The sequence below is a fragment of the Typha angustifolia genome, chromosome 15 (assembly GCF_048772165.1).
Source record: "Typha angustifolia cultivar Huaian chromosome 15, ASM4877216v1, whole genome shotgun sequence".
NCBI lineage: Eukaryota > Viridiplantae > Streptophyta > Magnoliopsida > Poales > Typhaceae > Typha > Typha angustifolia.
The window spans coordinates 4,809,418-4,826,716 of NC_133253.1; the positions used below are offsets into that span (position 1 = coordinate 4,809,418).

Genomic DNA, 17,299 nt, shown 5'->3' on the forward strand with positions numbered 1-17,299 from the left:
TCTCGTTGAGTCTTAACTAATACATATACTAAGCCATTTAAGATCATGCTTTGTGGTTAAATCTTACTAGCTTGTCACAGAATTCATAAGTTTTATGTGGATATTTAAGTTTTTCAACGGGAGACCCAATGCCATTTTTCTTCTATATCCAAAAACCCTATTACTAATATATTATATATTATATTATAAAAATAATATACATATTCAACAATAATATTATAAAAAATGTATTATAAAAGGCACTATATTTTGTCTTTACTTTCATTCACACCATACTAAATACATATTTAATACATTACAGATAATTACTATATAGATCGGTTAAATTAACTGTAAACTAGAAAATAATCTTAATACTTTTATAGTAAGTTTTTTTTAATAGAAACGTAAAATAGAAAGAAACCAGATTTTAAAATCGTCTGAGGAATATTTTAGGCTAAAGTTAACCCAAGATGCTTTTGAGACATTAAAAAGTGAAATGTACATTATTTTTCACAATTTTTTTTTCTGATATTATGCCTCACATTGTCAAACTTTATGATAGTTTCATATCAACTAGGCTAGAGATGTGTAAACAAAGGTTCTGGCTCAGGATTATGATATCAGCATTGCTTGTGGACTTTATGATATTAGACTAATCTGCAGGCTAAAAACCCAAGGCCAAAAGTTTAGATGGTTCATGGTTGTGATATTAAAAAGAGCAAGCATTTTTCCAGTACACAAAGATCAATTTTATACAGAATTATGATATTATAGTTGCTCTTATATATAGTATCGCCATCCTTATTTGAACCTAAAAGAGTCAACCAGATCCACCAATTGACCACCACAATCCCACTCAACTCTCTCCACTCCAACCAATTGAATGGTCTGGGAGCAGCCTCCAGTGATTGGAGAGCTGAGCATCACTTTATGTGGAACAATTATATCTTTTTACATCCAAGTGGGTCTGGAGAAGACGCCTGCACCTCGTGAACTAACTTGCATTGGATGATACTTTTCTTTCTTCAGATAAACTGCACAAAAGTCTAGAGGATCAAACTCTATCTTGGTATCAGAGATATGAGTCTTTGGCAGAGCACTTGCAAATTTTTTATTTACTGTAGGATACCCCATGTTCTGTAATCTCACCCAAACTCGAACTAAACTACCACTGTTGTTGGTTGTTTGACACTGAAAAGAACAAACACTACATAATACCTTCAGATATCAGATACAGAGTTCTCTGTTTTAATAGATAAAGATCAATCATAAGACATTGGAAATATATAGAACAAGAATTATGTTCCTTGCTGCAAATGAAAGTAAATTAGTCGATGTTAACTTTTCTGGAATTACATTTCGCGATTAAACTTTCCTCCAACACCAAATGCCGTTTTATCTGATCTAGTTCTCAGGTATGGCCTTCTTTTCTGTCAACAAATATGGTAAGGAAGTCAGGAATGCCGTAGAAATTTACCTGCCGTAAAGGAACTCTAGATTTAGTTGGTATACTCAAAAAGAAGTTTGTCTGGCCTCAAGGTATAGAGCCCTCTATTTCATCAACCAATTTCCAGATTTCAGAAACATAACCTACCTTTAAGTGTTATTTCTCAGTGCACTGCTCGCAAAATGAACTAATATGGAGAGATCACCATTTTCTGATTCTTCAACGGTGCTGGTTGATAATGTTATCTAGTAGATAGGGCTTTTATCATATCAAAAGCTCAGGCCACAACAAATATCTTGAACATAGTCAGACCACTTATAAAATCATGCTTCATATGGTCTATTCTCTTATCGGTCGTGTGAAAAAGGTCACTCTCTCATATGCCACAAAATTTGGCGACCAGAACTGAAGGAATTTGGCCAAGCAAAACTGCTGCATTTTATCTAAGTGACTCAGCAAGGAAGCCATTTATTTAATGCAGGAGTCTAATGAGTTCATCTTTCATTGCCTGCAGCATAATTGGTTTACGGATCAGACCATTAATTCCACACTGGATACATTTCTCCCACATATCTTCCTTAGCACAAGCAGTCAAAGCAATAACCAAAGGCCAGCGCCCATCTCTTGACATCCCAATTCTCATGGCCACCTCAAAGCCATTTGTCTTAGCCGTGTCGAGATCTAGAATAACAAGTTCGAAATGCATAACAGAGGCATCCAGGGAGCTCAAACATTGGGATCCAGACGAAACAGCGGAGACACAACAACCCAATTTCTCAAGGAGTTTTTGTGTCACAGAACTGATAATTTCATCGTCATCAGCGAGCAAAACTTTGAGGCCCTTCAAAATAGAGGAAGATATGTGTTGGTGCTCAAAGCTTCCTCCTGGATTGGAGATTGCTGTTGGAGGTTGCGGTTGGAATTGAAGAACTAATGTCATGCTTACTGGCAGGCCTTGGGAGTCCGGAACTGCCCAAATATTACCCTGCATCAACTGCACATAACAACGAAGAATTGTGTGAGAGAAATAAGAGGTTTCCTCGGCTTCTAATTTGACATGATTCTTCAATTACACTCTGGACTTCATTAAATCAATGAAATAAAATTGTGAACAGCATTACTGTGATATACTAAAAAGAATGTGTTCAAAGAGAAATAGGAATTAAAAGAAACACACAAACACGCACAATTACTTGATGTGAAGAAAAAGAAAATTATGGATGGTATTGAAGAAGCCACTGCTAGATGGCAATGACAAAACAAGACAACAAAGATTGTCAAACTTCGATAGAACCAATATTAGGTTGGCATAACTTAAAGTATACCACCTTTTATTTTGTCAAGTTCAGGAAGTACTTGCTAGCATACGCATAAATCCATTATTTCCAATTAAAGGTTGTTTTTTAGCTGTAAATCATCCTCAACTTTTTAAACAAACTTTCACACTATAGAACCTACATTAATATGATAGACCAGGTGCATTTGAACAGTCAACCATCACTTATATGAACTACCACAGGGAGGACTCCTCACAGTTCAATTTACAAGTCTTTACACAACATATGTTAGAATACGCTCGAGAAAAGAATGTAATCACTCTAGATACTAAGAGTAGAGCTTCTGTCATTACTTAAAGGTTCCAGGATAGAAGTTAGAACTATCAAAGTTTTAAGATTCATTCCAAATATACAGAACTTCTAACATACTATGCCTATACAATAGGAGGTAGCTTCATAACTGAGATAAGAAGTATTCTGCGTGATCTAGGGGGAACAATTTGATAGTGTGGCCGGAACCTTTTTATAATCATCTTTGATGTCTAAATCATAAGTAAGATATAAATTTAAAATTTTACCTGCACAAGGTTTTTGCACATGCTGAATCTTAAGCCCATACTGAAAGCCTCGCTATTTGGTCGCCTAGCCAGCTTAACTGATGAAATGGAATCAAAATGTTCTGGTCTTTTTATCTCGACCTCGAACCTCACGTGAGCATACCCACTTGAAAATGTCTTCTTCCACGGAATCCATCTCCGACCTTGCCATTCTTCTGGTTCCATATCAGTACGCACCTGAAATATAATGTATCCTTTATCGCAACCGTGCAAAAGGTTACCAACCATATGCAATATAACATGAAAAATCCATCTTTCATCACCAATAACTCGATCAGGGATCTTATTCTTGACTTCGATCCTGAAATCAACTCCCCTAAAATCACAGAGGCACCTTGCAACAGCAGCAGCTTCTCTGATCAGCGATTGCAACCGGAAAGGCCTCATCTCCACAGCAAATTGTTCTCTTTTGACAGTAGATATCTCCATTACATCATTGATCAGAGTTGAAACCACATTTCCAGTTCTTACCATCGTATTGACAATAAGCTTTTGTTCAGGAGTCAAACATTCCTCTTGCATCATCGACAGTATACCCTGGATTGAGTAAATCGGCCTTCTCATTCCGTGGCTCATGACCCTCTGAAATGCATTTCTCACATTATTAGCCATCATCATGTTTTGCTTTGCCTGCAGCAGCACCCGGTTCTGTTCTACAAGTTTGTCCCTCATCAACTGAGACTCCTCTAAAACTGCAGCATGAGATAGGGCGACAGCAACCTGATCAGCGACGACTTCAACAATCTCTAGCTCATGGGGGCTCCAAGTCCTAGAGTCATCTCTAGGGAGAACCAGAACCAATATGGCGTAGCACGTTTGAATTACTTGAGGTGTTCCCCCATGGAAATCAGAAACTCTTAACATAGGCATCCTAATTGCTGCCACAGGGCCCGAGTGATCCTTTTCCCCTCTACTTGCAGAGCCAAGCAACGACTCCGATAGGAGTATCCTCACACCCTCAGTATTCCTGATATCTCTTACGTCGGGGTCATCAATCGGAATGGAAAGCCCATATTCACCCCGAGAGCATCTCGGTACTAACTCGTGCGTAAGATCCATCTCCCTCCTCCCCTCATTTGGCATCCACACGGCGCAATTTTGCAGGTCCAGCGTCTTCGAGAGCTCAACCAAAGTGGTGTACAATATGGTATGTCTATCTAGCGATCTACGGATCTCCTGAGTCAGCATCCGCACATGCCATCTCGCTTCCTCCTGCCTCTTCATTAAGCCTACTTCCCGGTCGAGCTCGCGAGCCTTCAACCGCAACAAATTCTCCCTCACCTTCACCCTGAGGAGCCGAGGGATCAAAGTTAAGAGTGTGATTGCTGTCAAGAATGAGACAAGAGCCGTGAGGAACTTGGAGATGGTGAGACTAAGCATCAAGAGGAAGGAGTGGGGCTCGTAGGTGAACACATTGAGCAAGTGGGTCAGGCCGCAGAGGACGATGAAGGCGCCGAATTGGAAGAGGACCCATTTGAAGGGGAAGAGATTGGCGCATGTCACAAAGTATAAGAGCTCAAGGGGGATCGAGAAATAGGCGGCAGCGATCAAGAAATCGCCGGCTTTCTGCCATCTGAAGATGCTGTCGACGCTCCAGAAGCCTTCTCCGTCGCAGTTGCAGTGCGGGAATTCGATCTCAGCGGCACAAAAGAAGAAGAGCAGAGATAGTATGAACAGCCCGTGGCACAAGGCATTTACCATTTCGACATGGAAGCATCATCCAGGCAATAGATATCGCAAAGGAGAACCAACCCCCGTCTTTTCCAGGATATATTCTACTCTCCTTTTGTTATCAGAACAAGAATCCATCACTTCTTTGAGCACGACGGCATCAATCCACCAAAATACTACGCACAAGTAAAAAGAATCATTCTATTAACTATCAAATCCACTCTTCAAATCATCGCAATATAATGTGAAACAAGATGAACAAACACAAAGGGACTCGATGACAAAGATGAAAACCTTTGGAATCAAGCCTGAGAACAAAAAAAAAAACCCCCGTGAGATCAAGTGTGTGGATCTCCCAATCGCACGTCAACCAGAAGGAATTCCGGCAAAACCCAACTGACCCACTTCCTGCAAAAGCTCCAATTCCCTGCAAAAGAAAGAAGAGAAAAAAGAAAAAGAAACAAGACACAAAATAAATAAAAGTTGACTCCTTAGCTACAGTTTCCTTCGATTCGAGGAGAAATAACAGAAGAACTACAAGAAAGCAACAGAAACTGTATACCTATTTATAATCAATTCGCCATCTTTACTCTCCGTAATTACTGTGACCGTAGAAAAATATAAAGAACTTCACTTGTGGGCACTCGTAGCCGTTGAGTTTTGCAGTTCCGTTACAACCAAGGGCTCGCTGTGGTCCACGCCGTCCCCATTCCTCCACCCAGGAAGCGGGCCCCTTCTATTCTCTGCCTCCTTGTGAGTTAAATCCTAGGAGTCACGTCGCCATTTGTCGTCCCTGCGACCCGTACGCATCTTTAAGAAATAACTTATCCTAATTTTAATTTGGTGCGTGATTGTAAAAGTAAGTATAAGTACTGAAATAAAAATACAAGATAAAATAATGTCCGGGCGTTATAGTTAGAGTTAAAAATTTTAACTTTTTTCTAGTTTAACATAAAATAGAACATATTATTATTATTAAGATAGGAAATACCTGTAAATAATTTTTATGGCTATTTTTACAATTCTTGCTCAAATTAATTCAACATAATTTACACAGTATAAACACCCTTATAAAAAGCGTCCAAAATAAATATTTTACGTCACAATTTTTTTCACTATCAATGTATTCTAATATATCATTAAGTATATTATAATCACATTAAATTATTCAACATAAATTTGATCCACAATATATCATTATAAGTAACAATAAATAAGTGAGCGCAAATTAATTAATCATTTATATTTTAGAATAAGTGGGTGAGATATTTTAAATATCCCACCTAAAAAAAATTCTGTAGAGATATCTATGACATCAATTTTTTTGAAATAAATGAGATTTATTCAAGAACAACCTAATTCTACTCAATCAAACAAAGCCTAAATATTAAGGTTGCTAAATTACCTTGAGCAAAGGCAGACCCACTTATATCATTAGCGTACATAAAACAATAAATATCATTACTTTTGATAAATATTAAGATGGATAATAAAAAAATAAAAATTCAAAACTGGACTGGGTAAATTATATGCCTATGATTTGAATATGCTATGCTCCTTTTCTTCCGGACAAAGTTAGTCTGAGCATCATCTATTAAACATGGGTTGCAAGCGATTATTGTAGTGAGACAAGCGGCAAATCACGAATAGTATTTATTTAGTTTTTTAAGGTTGATCTGCAAATATACACATCCACGTGCGTGGTTGGATGTACCGTTTTGTTCACTTCCTTGGTCACGTTCAATGCACCAAAACATTTAATAATAAATAAATAAAGACACCAAAACCTTTGCTCTCCTCTCCATCGAGATGCATTGTTTTCGTCCTTTTGTTGGATGATGCGTTTTGGGTTCTTATCCGAGAATGTGATGACGCAAGCAACCACAAGAAGACATGTGAGTTCCATTTCCGTCCCTCTAAATATATATATATATATTTTGTGTGGGAAAAATTTATACGTTTTTATCCAAAATATTAAATATAATAAAAAAATAAGAATAAAATTATCTACTACTCGGGAGAGCAGACGAATCTAGGATTAGGGAAAAGAAAATTTTCTGACAAAGATTTGATTTCCACTTTATGATCTAACTGAGAGATAAACTATTGGGCTAAATGAGTATAGGACACACCTCGTGGGGCCACGGGCAGGTGATTATTATTGGGACCAAATCCTTTGAACGGGGACATGAGGAGAACCTAGACTGGATTTGGATGATAGGTGACGTGGGGCTGACGTACACACTTTTGGAACCGCCCACTCCTTTTTTTTAGGAATAAACAAATATATGTTTGTATATATTTCTCTTTATTCAAAAGGAAGGTGGTGCTGCATGGATAACATGTATCCTATCCTATTGGCAAAAATGAACCAGATTCAGGGAATGCCCCCAGACTGCCACGTCTGAATTCGGACATATTGCCTTATCCGGTGATATTGTCGCTTCAACCTACGCTCTCATGCCACGTGTCCTTCGTATGAATTTGGGAACATGAACCTTTTTTTATTAATTGTGGTCTATTTGCGTTAGGAGAAAAATGTAGAGAGATGATTTGAAATTAAAAAAAAAAATTTACTTGAAAATTCTTAATTTTACTCTATCAAATAAATTATTAGGTAACTACAATAATTATAAAAATGACTTATAAATCGTTTTATCAATACCCATGAATCTGGGTATATGAGATATTGCTCGCTTAAACCCATAAAAAACTACCTTCTATAATTGCATTCTAATTTCATTCTAATATCAGTAAGTTGATAATAATTTGATATAGAAATAATAAGTAAAATTTGAATTTAGCATATTTCATCCAAAACCGAGAGATATTTGTTAATAGCCTCCAAAATATAGTAGATAAGATTACTTAAAATTAGATTAAAACCATCTTATATATCTCTTTCAAATAGATTATAGATTAGAGACCACACTAGGTTAGGTCAAGGGATATTATAGTTCTCAGGTTCTTTTCAAACAATAACTAATTAGACACCAAATAGGTTCTTTTCAAACAATAACTAATTAGAGACCAGATTCTTTATAACAATCTGTCCCCATTTTTATTATAAATTGACAGAATAAACGAGTTTTTTAAAAATAATTCTACATCAACATCAATTTTTTTTTTCAACTATTACATTTTAGAAAATGCACAAAACCATTTCAAATTTCAAGAATGCAGTCAAATCCCGAGAATTTTATATCACCAAATTTTAAAATATTCAATATATAAAATTGCAGATTTTACATTCCAATTTATGTATTATTTTTTTTAATATTTTTTGTTGATGTATTCATCAAATAGGTTAGACATGTTACAAAATCACAAAGAAATGCATAAATATTTATATTAGCTTATTAAAACCTAAGATATTTGATCACATGAAATTTTAAAATTAATTGTAGTGTCTTATTAATTTGTTATAGGAAAACATTAAAACATGAAACAATTCTTAGACAAACAAATATCTAAAGTTAATGTCGAATAAAACTTATTCATATTCTTTATTTTAAATTCAAAATAATATTTTTCTCTCATTTAAATATATATCAACCAATACTTTTGATACAAGGATGACCATCACACAGAGTTAAGTATATCAAAAAATTAGTTAAAAGCTGCTTTCAAATTACACAATGTGGCCATTTTTATTAACATTTTTTAAAATACAAAATAGGATGAATCTAAGTAAATAAATAGTGAATATTAATATTTTGAGAAAGACGTCAAGACCGAAAATGAATCAAAATAACTATAACGGACAAATAAAAAACAGTGATGATTTTTTTTTAATAACAAATAAGACTCTTGAAAATAATATACATAAAATTCACACATATGACTAATCACTCTATAACAAAATGATTTACTTTCCCAAAGTGTCATTCTAATTAGAAATGTGTATCAAAATAAAAATCAAAACAAAGCAAACTATAAACTAAATAAATAATCAAAACTAAGAAGATAGTGAAACACACATGGGATCAAGCAATCCTAAAGAAATATTTTATTTTAATTTTATATATAACCCCAAAACAAGATGAGAGACTTATAAAGAGAGATAACAAAAACCACTTCAAATGAGAATTATATACTAATAAACTGCTAGTTAAAATATCTCAAGATGCTCACTATTCCAAAGGGGTGTGCTAACCAGTCTTTTTTTTCTAACCTAAATTTAACACAAATGCATAAAATTAATGTTATTTCTTGTCATACAGCACTTATCATTGCTTATTTTGAGTTTAAAAACTTTCTTGAACTGATTCAGAATTCCTAATTTAAATTAGTAACTAAATATCTTTTTAATTTTTAAAATAAATTAAAATTAACTAATTAAATTTAGGCCTTATCCTGCAACCTAACCAGACCTAAAAAGAACAACCAAAGAACATAATTTCTTTGTGCAGCCAATAATAGAGTTTGAGTACTGGTTATAGGTACAGGAAATTTCTGAGGGAATGCTGAGGATTGTTGCGTCTGGTACAAGTAGTAGATGACATGACAGCCAACAAAATTATCATGATATTCTGGAGGTCATTCATTCATGCATCTGTCCCCCCATAGATGCATCAGCATCATGCATGGCTACTGATTTGAACGTCAACATAGGAAAAAGAATTTAAAAAAAAAAAAAGGACCATGCATCAATACGTACTCCACAGACCACAGTGCATTCAATGAACCAGGATCAGTAGGACGATACTACATTTAATATAAATTAAAATAGTAAAAATATTTTACTATGCTCACAATTATTTTATCTCCATGCACTTTATAAATTCTAAAACTAATATCTATATTTATAATAATAAAATATATTTAACCTTTTAAAAAACATAACTGGTCTTTAAATTTTGTTATCATTAAAGTTTTACTTTGTAAGTGCTCAACCTTTTTTTATCTTTTTTTTTGGGGACAAAATAAGTGCTCAATATTTTCTTCATATCTTTTGCTGCTTGGGTGTGAGTAAAAGGGACTGTAAATAAATTTATATAAAGTCAGCTGTCTTACTCACTTTTCCAGTAGTTTTGTTTAATAAAAATATATATATATATATTAAACTGATACAACTATAAGTCAAACTCATAATACTCATAAAATTGTCTTACCCATTTGTTAGGCAACTTAATGGAGAGGTATATATATTTATACAAGTAACATAATATTTTCTATTTCATCACCTGCTATGATAAGTTAGAATTAGTAAAATATAGGTCCTGTCCCTTGATCTTTTAAGGTACAAGCATGCTATATATAATTGGTCTAGTACCTAAAAACTTATTTTTGAGCTAATTTGTTGTCTAATATCTTCATGGGAAGCCATAAATCTTATACATTGGATCAATTTATTGAATTGGACCACAAACAGTTTAAATGACTGTGCCTAACATCTTGCTTGGTGTTTGAGCCTGAACCATGAAGGTTGGAAAGAGAACAGAGTTGAGTCTTTTCTTATCAATCTGTAATCTCTTTCAAGAGTTGTTTTCCTTGAGTTTAAGCAATAATTATTTTTTTTCAAGTATTATACTTTTATACTAACTAATACTTTTTTATTATTATTTATTACAACTCTATTTATTTTCTTCGACACTTCAACCCCTTTAACTATATAAAATATCCCGAATACAATTTTTATTAATTATTTATTTGTTTTTTTTTATTAATACATATTATGCGACTATCACACACACTTACTCTTATTTTTTAAAAAGGAAAGAAATAGAAATTAAATATAAATTAGCTATCATAAGAAACAAAATGGGAAGGTCCATATGATTATACCTAATATTTCAATAATTAATCATAATTTTCTATTTATTATACTTTAATTTTTGGTTCCTAGAAAATATCTACATATTAGCAGTTCTCAGGGAAACCTAGCATAAGGATCATTTATTGAGGCCCAAATAAGCGCTACGGCCCAAAAGGCCCATATAAGACCAAACAATATAATTTATTTTTGAAAATTATTATAAAAAAAACAAAACAAAACGTTTGTCGGAAATAGTGAGAATATCATGTTCCACTCACAAATTAATTATCATAGGGGTGTTATGTGTAAATTTCCATAGGTCTACGCTGGTTTGCCCCGCGACCGCGAGTGAAGTGACGAGATGCATGAATCCAACGCATAAAAAAGGATTAAAAAATAATTTAAGGAATTTATTAGGACTTCGACGAGCCAAACTCGAATCGACTTGCCTAATAGAAGTGCTCGTGTAGGGTTTCGTCGGCTTCCAGAGCTCAGATCCATCGATCCCTATTCTTCCCGACCCCAAGCGGTAAGGCTCCGATCCCATCTCCCTTGCAGTTAGGGTTAGGGTTTCATCTGTTCCACCGATCGCCTCGATTCCTACCTCGCATGAATGATCGCATCAATTGTTCTTAGAATTCCTTATATTTTTAAATCATAGTAAAGTTTTCGCCCGATATTATCGTTTCCTTTTTCTTAGTCGAATTACTAGTCGATTGGTAGATCTTCCAATCCTTTGATGTAACACTGGAGTGATTGTAGAGAGCATGGAATTTATATGAGCAATTTCTTTTTCTTCTAAAATTAAAGCTCCTTTGCTGGAATCGGTATCCTAGCTGTAACTTCTCTTATCCGGTGGATAGAGTCTTCCCCCCCTTATTAAGTTGTTTTTGGTCATCGGAGCGGAGCTTATGATCTCTAAGGGATAGTAAATTATTATTGCCAAAGGACTTTTAAATGACAGATTAAAATTTAACTTTTTCATTTACTTGGGAAGTGGCTGATGTGGGAATTCAGGGTGTAGTCTGCTTGATGTGTTATTACTGTTTGGTTTTTCTGTTGGTCAATTTCAACGAGTATATGTTGTAAGATTGCATGTTAAAAAATGATCATTAACTAGCACCAATTTGGTGATAATGGGCCTGTAAATTGAGGGGAAAATTTAGAAGTTTTGGGTATAAAGAAAAGAAGTAAAACTTCAGTCCTAACAATAGCAACAAGAATAACAACTGAGCCTTTACTCTCAACTATTTGGGTCAATAGACGGTCATAGTCTAGACAAGCATATTTAGTCCATTGAAGCAGTGGGGTGTTAGCGGCAACATGGACTTGGAAATTTGGTACCTTGGGTTGAGGGGAATTTTAGCTGAGAAACGGAATAGATGAGTAAGGTTCTTCAAACCCACCCATCAGTTGGAAAGGGAATTGACCAAGAGGAACTTCAGCCCATGGCCACTAGAGGGATAATTGAGGCGCTCTGCTTTGAGGACATGTTTTTGCCGAGATTACCCAGTTACTCTCTCCCCATTTCCTTCTCCTATGATCCTCTTACATGTGTTTTCTAGCGTTCTACCCTCATGATATTTGCTTCCATAAATGCTTGTTCTTTATAATGATTTCATCATTTCTTAATAATGCATTAGAATCATTAAGGTAGCATTGAACCTCTTAATCTTTTGGTCATCTATGAGTATGATGATGTGCTGCTACTATTTCTCTCTTGTTAATTTACATGTTTCTTACAATGTCTGTGATTATTTATTACCTATTATGTTTATTTGATTTTGTAAGTATCTTTATCTTGGTCAAAAGTAATGTCTTCTTGAACATGAAAACCACCTATAGTCAACATTTGTTATGTTACATAAATCACTTCCTTTGCCTATAAATGATGCTTGTGTTTGAAATTTCATGTTTCAGCCCTTCCTTTTTGGCGTTGATGTGATTGACTGAAAGCTAATTATCTTATATAGCAGCCTCTTTTTATTTTTATTTTTGAACGACTTAGTTTTAACCAGCTATACAAGTCTTTTCTTTATTTCTGATTAAGTAACACATCCTGTTAGCTCGAGTTATCTTGTATTTGAATCTTTTCTGTACACCTTGCCCCATTCTCCTTATGCCTTCATCTTCCTTTTTCTAATATGAAAGATTAGAACCTTTTAGTTAACTCTTTCTCATTGTTTTCCTTAATGTACTTGTTTCTTCCCTCTGTACTCTTGCAAGAGATCCCCTAGAGTTCTTGTCTAATGCTTCATACATAAATATATAACGTATCGAGGACTCGTCTTCAAGTCCTATTACATGGAGTTTTTATGTTCTTATATTCATTAGGCAATACCATATACAACTTCTATAATCAGGGCTCTTTGGTTGCATTCATGTTTTTCTCTCCTTCGTCCTTTATTTAGTATGCAACAACTGTTTTCTGTTTTGCCCTATTGACTTGCATAACATTGCCATTATTGATATAATACCGGTCAGTGTAGATAAAATCATAAAAGATCAATTTAACTGCAGTTGTTCTTTGTTTATTTAACAAGATTCTGATGTTATGATTTTATTGTTCTTGATAGATGTCACAATCAAAAGAAGTGAGGTTAGTTGTGGTCTCCAATACCATTTCTAGTAGCTGTAAGTATCAACTATAGAATTTTGTTCACAAGATAATGTCTCCAGGTATACTTCCCGATCCATTACACCTCCTCCAACTAGGCGAAGCAGATCAAGGTCACCATCAAGATCAAGGGATAGGTCACCTTCAAGATCAAGGGATAGGTCACCATCAAGATCAAGAGATAGGTCACCATCAAGATCAAGGGATAGGAGCCGATCTAGGTATGTATGCTAAACTCTGTTCTTTTTCTATTTTTATTTTTGGTGCAAACATCTTTTAATTATTAGTTTGTTGACTGCAACTTTTTTTATGGATTTATTCAAAATTGTAATGACTGTCAGGCAGTAACCACATTAAATTCTTTCTTTTATTTACCTTTACACTTGCATATGCGAGACAGGAGCCCAGAAGCAAAAAATCCTGGAAATAACTTGTATGTGACAGGATTATCAACAAGAGTTACTAGCAGTGATCTTGAAAAGTTTTTCAGTAAAGAAGGACGGGTACGACCTTTTGCTTAGCTACTAGTTACTTTCATTCTCAAAGTTAAGCAATATTTTTTCGCTGTTAAAGATCTTCATTTCATTTGCCTGTGCTATTCTGAAACTATGTAAGTGAAGATTTTTTTAGCAGCACTAAAATTGTGAGATCAACTGACTTGGGGTATATTTTGGGTGGTTTTCTTATTAGGTTGCATGTTATTTAGATAAAGATGTCGGGATAATTTACTTGGAGCAATCTCTAACAATAGTAAGGAATGAGAAGTTGATAACACTCGAACATAATAACCAAAGGAGATATAAACACCTTAGGATTAAGATTTTTATACCATGAATACAGAGTGCTATGCATGCCTTATCACTAGATAAGGAGTTTTCATTAAGTATACGCGCAAGTAGAAGTTGCTAAATTATATATTTGGTCACTCTGATTTATATCTTAACATTTGTTTAATGTGTTTCTTGTAAATAAACGGTTGCCTATGAGAATAATCTTATTTGCAGGTTCAAGAATGCAATGTGGTTCTGGATCCTCGGTCAAGAGAATCTCGTGGTTTTGCCTTTGTAACAATGGAGACAATGGAAGATGCTGATCGCTGCATTAAGTATCTGCACCGTTCTGTACTTGAAGGTCGCTTAATCACGGTGGAGAAGGTAAAGAGCTGTTTTATCTAGAAGGGAAAAGTGAAAATGGTTATGGCACAAAATATCATACATTGTGGTAGTTTATTTAATGTGTATGAATGTTGCCTGATAACTTTTGGCATCAGGTTCCGTGTCTGTAGCTTCGTCGAAATCTCAATCTATGCTCTTAACAGTCTGTACCTCACTCATCTCGACATGAGCTCTGCATCGACATACCAAAGTCACCAAAATCCGACTATATTACAGATGATTGTATGCTCTGTATACCTTTTTTTTCCTTCCATTCCTGCTAAGTAAGATCTTATGACATGCCTTGTAAAACTCCTACCTATTGTGGCCATTAACTTGAAGTTGGTGGATCTATTCTTTGTTTGGCAGTCATTCTTGAAGCAAATAGAATTCCTTGCCACAACAAGGCTAACTACCTGAGCTAACCATTGCCAACTTCATTTGATAATGCGAACCCTGACTAAATTGATGTAATCCTGAATATGACAATAGTACCCTTGAAAATATTTCTTACTATTGTGGCATTATAATCTGTTGTCATATGCTGGTGGTGGTTCTGCAAATTATCTCTTTCTACACAATTACTTCAGGCAAAAAGAAAACGTGGCAGGACGCCAACCCCTGGAAAGTACTGTGGAGCAAGAGAAAGAAGAGGTATGCAATAATGTAACTTGTTTTACATCTTTATGGATAAATTTTAAATGCAATTAGGCAGAAGATAAATGGGCCCAAAGAATATTATAGAAGTCTGAATTATTAGACAACTTCTACAAAGTAGGAACCTATATATGAACTACTGAATGATAGGTCTTGAGGATCCATCAATTCAATAAAATCTACTACTAGTTCAAAATCCGATATTATGCTAACCAAATGAGAAGCTAACTTGGATGTCTAGGATGGTTACTGCTAGTGAGCTATGCACCTAGCGGCTCTTCTAATACACTGTTGTTACCAGGGATTAGTGTTTTATTAAGAAACTATGATTCTACATCATTGAGGTATGAGACTATGTGCAACAGTAATGTTAGTAGATCTGCTTACCTCACCTTGCTTTGATACAGTAACATGCAATAGGTTGAATTAACTTTTTTGGATTAAGCTTAAAAACTCACGCTTAGTGGCAGCTTTTGCTGGCTACTAAGATCAGGGTCTGTGCTACTGATTTTTTGCTTTTCCTTTTAATTGGTTTGCCTTTTCTTCTGCAGTTATGATTTAGGTAAATATGTCCAGTATTTGTATTTTTATTCTATAGCTTGTTCTCTACTTCTGGAAAATTGTAATCTTATTGTCACATGATGATGAAAATTTCTAGGTCGTGACCGCAGACGTTCTCGCAGTTACTCTCCTTATCGTCCTAGGGAAAGGAATCGCTCCCGTTCAAGGGGCCGGAGGGAGCGGTCGCACTCACCATATGCAAGAGAATCACATAGAAGGCGCAGGGAGCGATCCATGTCACCTACCAGCAATGGGAACCACAGATCTGATTAGCATACAAATCTGTGGGGCTTCTTCTTCTGTCTAATTATAATTCATCGTACCAATGTTAAATGCTGACAGCTTATTGATTTTCTGGACAGGAGTGTGAGGATTCTACATCCAGCCTTTTTAATTTATTGTGCTTCTGAGTTCATTATCATAGGTAATGTGGTTCATAAGTAAGCTGTAGAGACAATATGTGATGATACCATACATCGAATTGTCATCCCACAAACGTTTCATGTATTTTGTTTAGCCCTGCACTTAAGGCAGCGGATAAATAATTTAACATCCTAAGCCAAGGGACAATGGTTTTCTTGCTTCCAAAAGGTTGTCTGGTATTCAATATAATTTGATTTCTTCTTAAAACTTTTTTGTAATACAAAATTATTTCAGTCCTGCATAGATTGCCCATGATGCATCTTTTCTGGAGAAGCAGATGGTTATCTTATCCGACGGGTAACATGAGCGCACTCGATTGAGCAGTGGGTAAGGTGAAGCTGTCGTATTCCTGATCTTAAACACAGCTTTTGACTGTCGAGCATTTATCTTCCGGATTGGATAGTTAGTAACCCGTAGCTCCACGACATCAGCTCCGAGGGTTGTAACGTGAATTGGATCGACAATACTGCGAGCCGAGGTGTCTTTGGAACCTTAATTAGTTTTTCCAATTTGATTGATTGAATTATGCTCCACTAATTACCTCGCATTAGTGAAATATCATAAACAGGGCAGACAATAAATATCGACACCTTTTTGTTTCTTTCACCGAGTACGTGAGTTGTTAGCCACATAAACTTTTACTTGTTTTTAATTTTTGTTGAGAAAAGTGGGCGAGTTGCCACATGTAAGTTGACAGGTGTCTTAAAAAAAATAGAAAAATTAACAGGTCTTTAATTTTTGTTTTGTTTTTTTTATCTCGCTACGTTGAGTAGCATGACTCGCTAATAGTTACCCGCTGAGTGGGCTTTTCTTATTTATTCTTCTATTTTAAGAGAAGTCCCTAGGCCACATGATGCCATGATGGTGAGTGAGGTAAAATCCACGCCGATGCATGGCTGCTGGAATTACCACCAGCGATTTGGCCTTCTAATTTCTAACCCGACATCACATACAGGAATGATCATATCCGCCAATAGAGAATAAAAGTCGGCGACACCAAGTCATGCATTTAAAAAAGAGAGAGAAAGAAATCAAGTCAGGCAACGTAGATTACTTAGCAACAAAGAGCAAGCAGAAAAAGAGATTCTTGACATTAATACAAACAGGAAGAAGGGGAACAAGAAAGATTGCCGAA

The 17,299-nt window shown here is 35.3% G+C and overlaps 2 protein-coding genes across 4 annotated transcripts; one reads left to right on the forward strand and one right to left on the reverse strand.

Moving 5' to 3' along the window:
• Positions 1 to 1,576: 1,576 nt before the first annotated feature.
• Positions 1,577 to 5,676, reverse strand: LOC140777905 (ethylene receptor 3-like). 2 transcript variants are annotated; one of them, XM_073122316.1, is made up of 4 exons: positions 5,557 to 5,676; positions 5,289 to 5,421; positions 3,285 to 5,170; positions 1,577 to 2,423 (listed from the first exon to the last, which is right to left on the reverse strand). In XM_073122316.1, the coding sequence occupies exons 3-4, from the start codon at positions 5,022 to 5,024 to the stop codon at positions 1,902 to 1,904; spliced, it is 2,262 nt and encodes a 753-aa protein (XP_072978417.1). In that variant the 5' UTR covers positions 5,025 to 5,170; positions 5,289 to 5,421; positions 5,557 to 5,676; the 3' UTR covers positions 1,577 to 1,901. The 2 variants fall into 2 exon arrangements, with proteins under 2 accessions (XP_072978417.1, XP_072978416.1); XM_073122315.1 differs by lacking the exon at positions 5,557 to 5,676 and having other exon boundaries at positions 5,289 to 5,531.
• A 5,470-nt stretch (positions 5,677 to 11,146) lies between these two features.
• Positions 11,147 to 16,331, forward strand: LOC140778071 (uncharacterized). Of its 2 annotated transcripts, XM_073122604.1 has the most exons (8): positions 11,147 to 11,281; positions 13,329 to 13,351; positions 13,432 to 13,590; positions 13,770 to 13,872; positions 14,374 to 14,523; positions 15,114 to 15,177; positions 15,839 to 16,025; positions 16,104 to 16,331. In XM_073122604.1, the coding sequence occupies exons 2-7, from the start codon at positions 13,329 to 13,331 to the stop codon at positions 16,012 to 16,014; spliced, it is 675 nt and encodes a 224-aa protein (XP_072978705.1). In that variant the 5' UTR covers positions 11,147 to 11,281; the 3' UTR covers positions 16,015 to 16,025; positions 16,104 to 16,331. The 2 variants fall into 2 exon arrangements, with proteins under 2 accessions (XP_072978705.1, XP_072978704.1); XM_073122603.1 differs by having other exon boundaries at positions 15,839 to 16,331.
• The last annotated feature ends 968 nt before the right edge of the window (positions 16,332 to 17,299 follow it).

Bases quoted from the DNA above. Each gene is read 5' to 3' on its own strand.
- LOC140778071 (XM_073122603.1), top strand. From the start codon at position 13,329: ATGTCACAATCAAAAGAAGTGAG. The intron at 13,591-13,769 runs GTATGTATGCTA...TATGCGAGACAG, and splicing joins AGGGATAGGAGCCGATCTAG to GAGCCCAGAAGCAAAAAATC. The intron at 15,178-15,838 runs GTATGCAATAAT...GAAAATTTCTAG, and splicing joins TGGAGCAAGAGAAAGAAGAG to GTCGTGACCGCAGACGTTCT.
- LOC140777905 (XM_073122316.1), bottom strand. From the start codon at position 5,024: ATGGTAAATGCCTTGTGCCACGGGCTGTTCATACTATCTCTGCTCTTC. The intron at 2,424-3,284 runs GTAAAATTTTAA...TGTTATGTGCAG, and splicing joins TGTGCAAAAACCTTGTGCAG to TTGATGCAGGGTAATATTTG.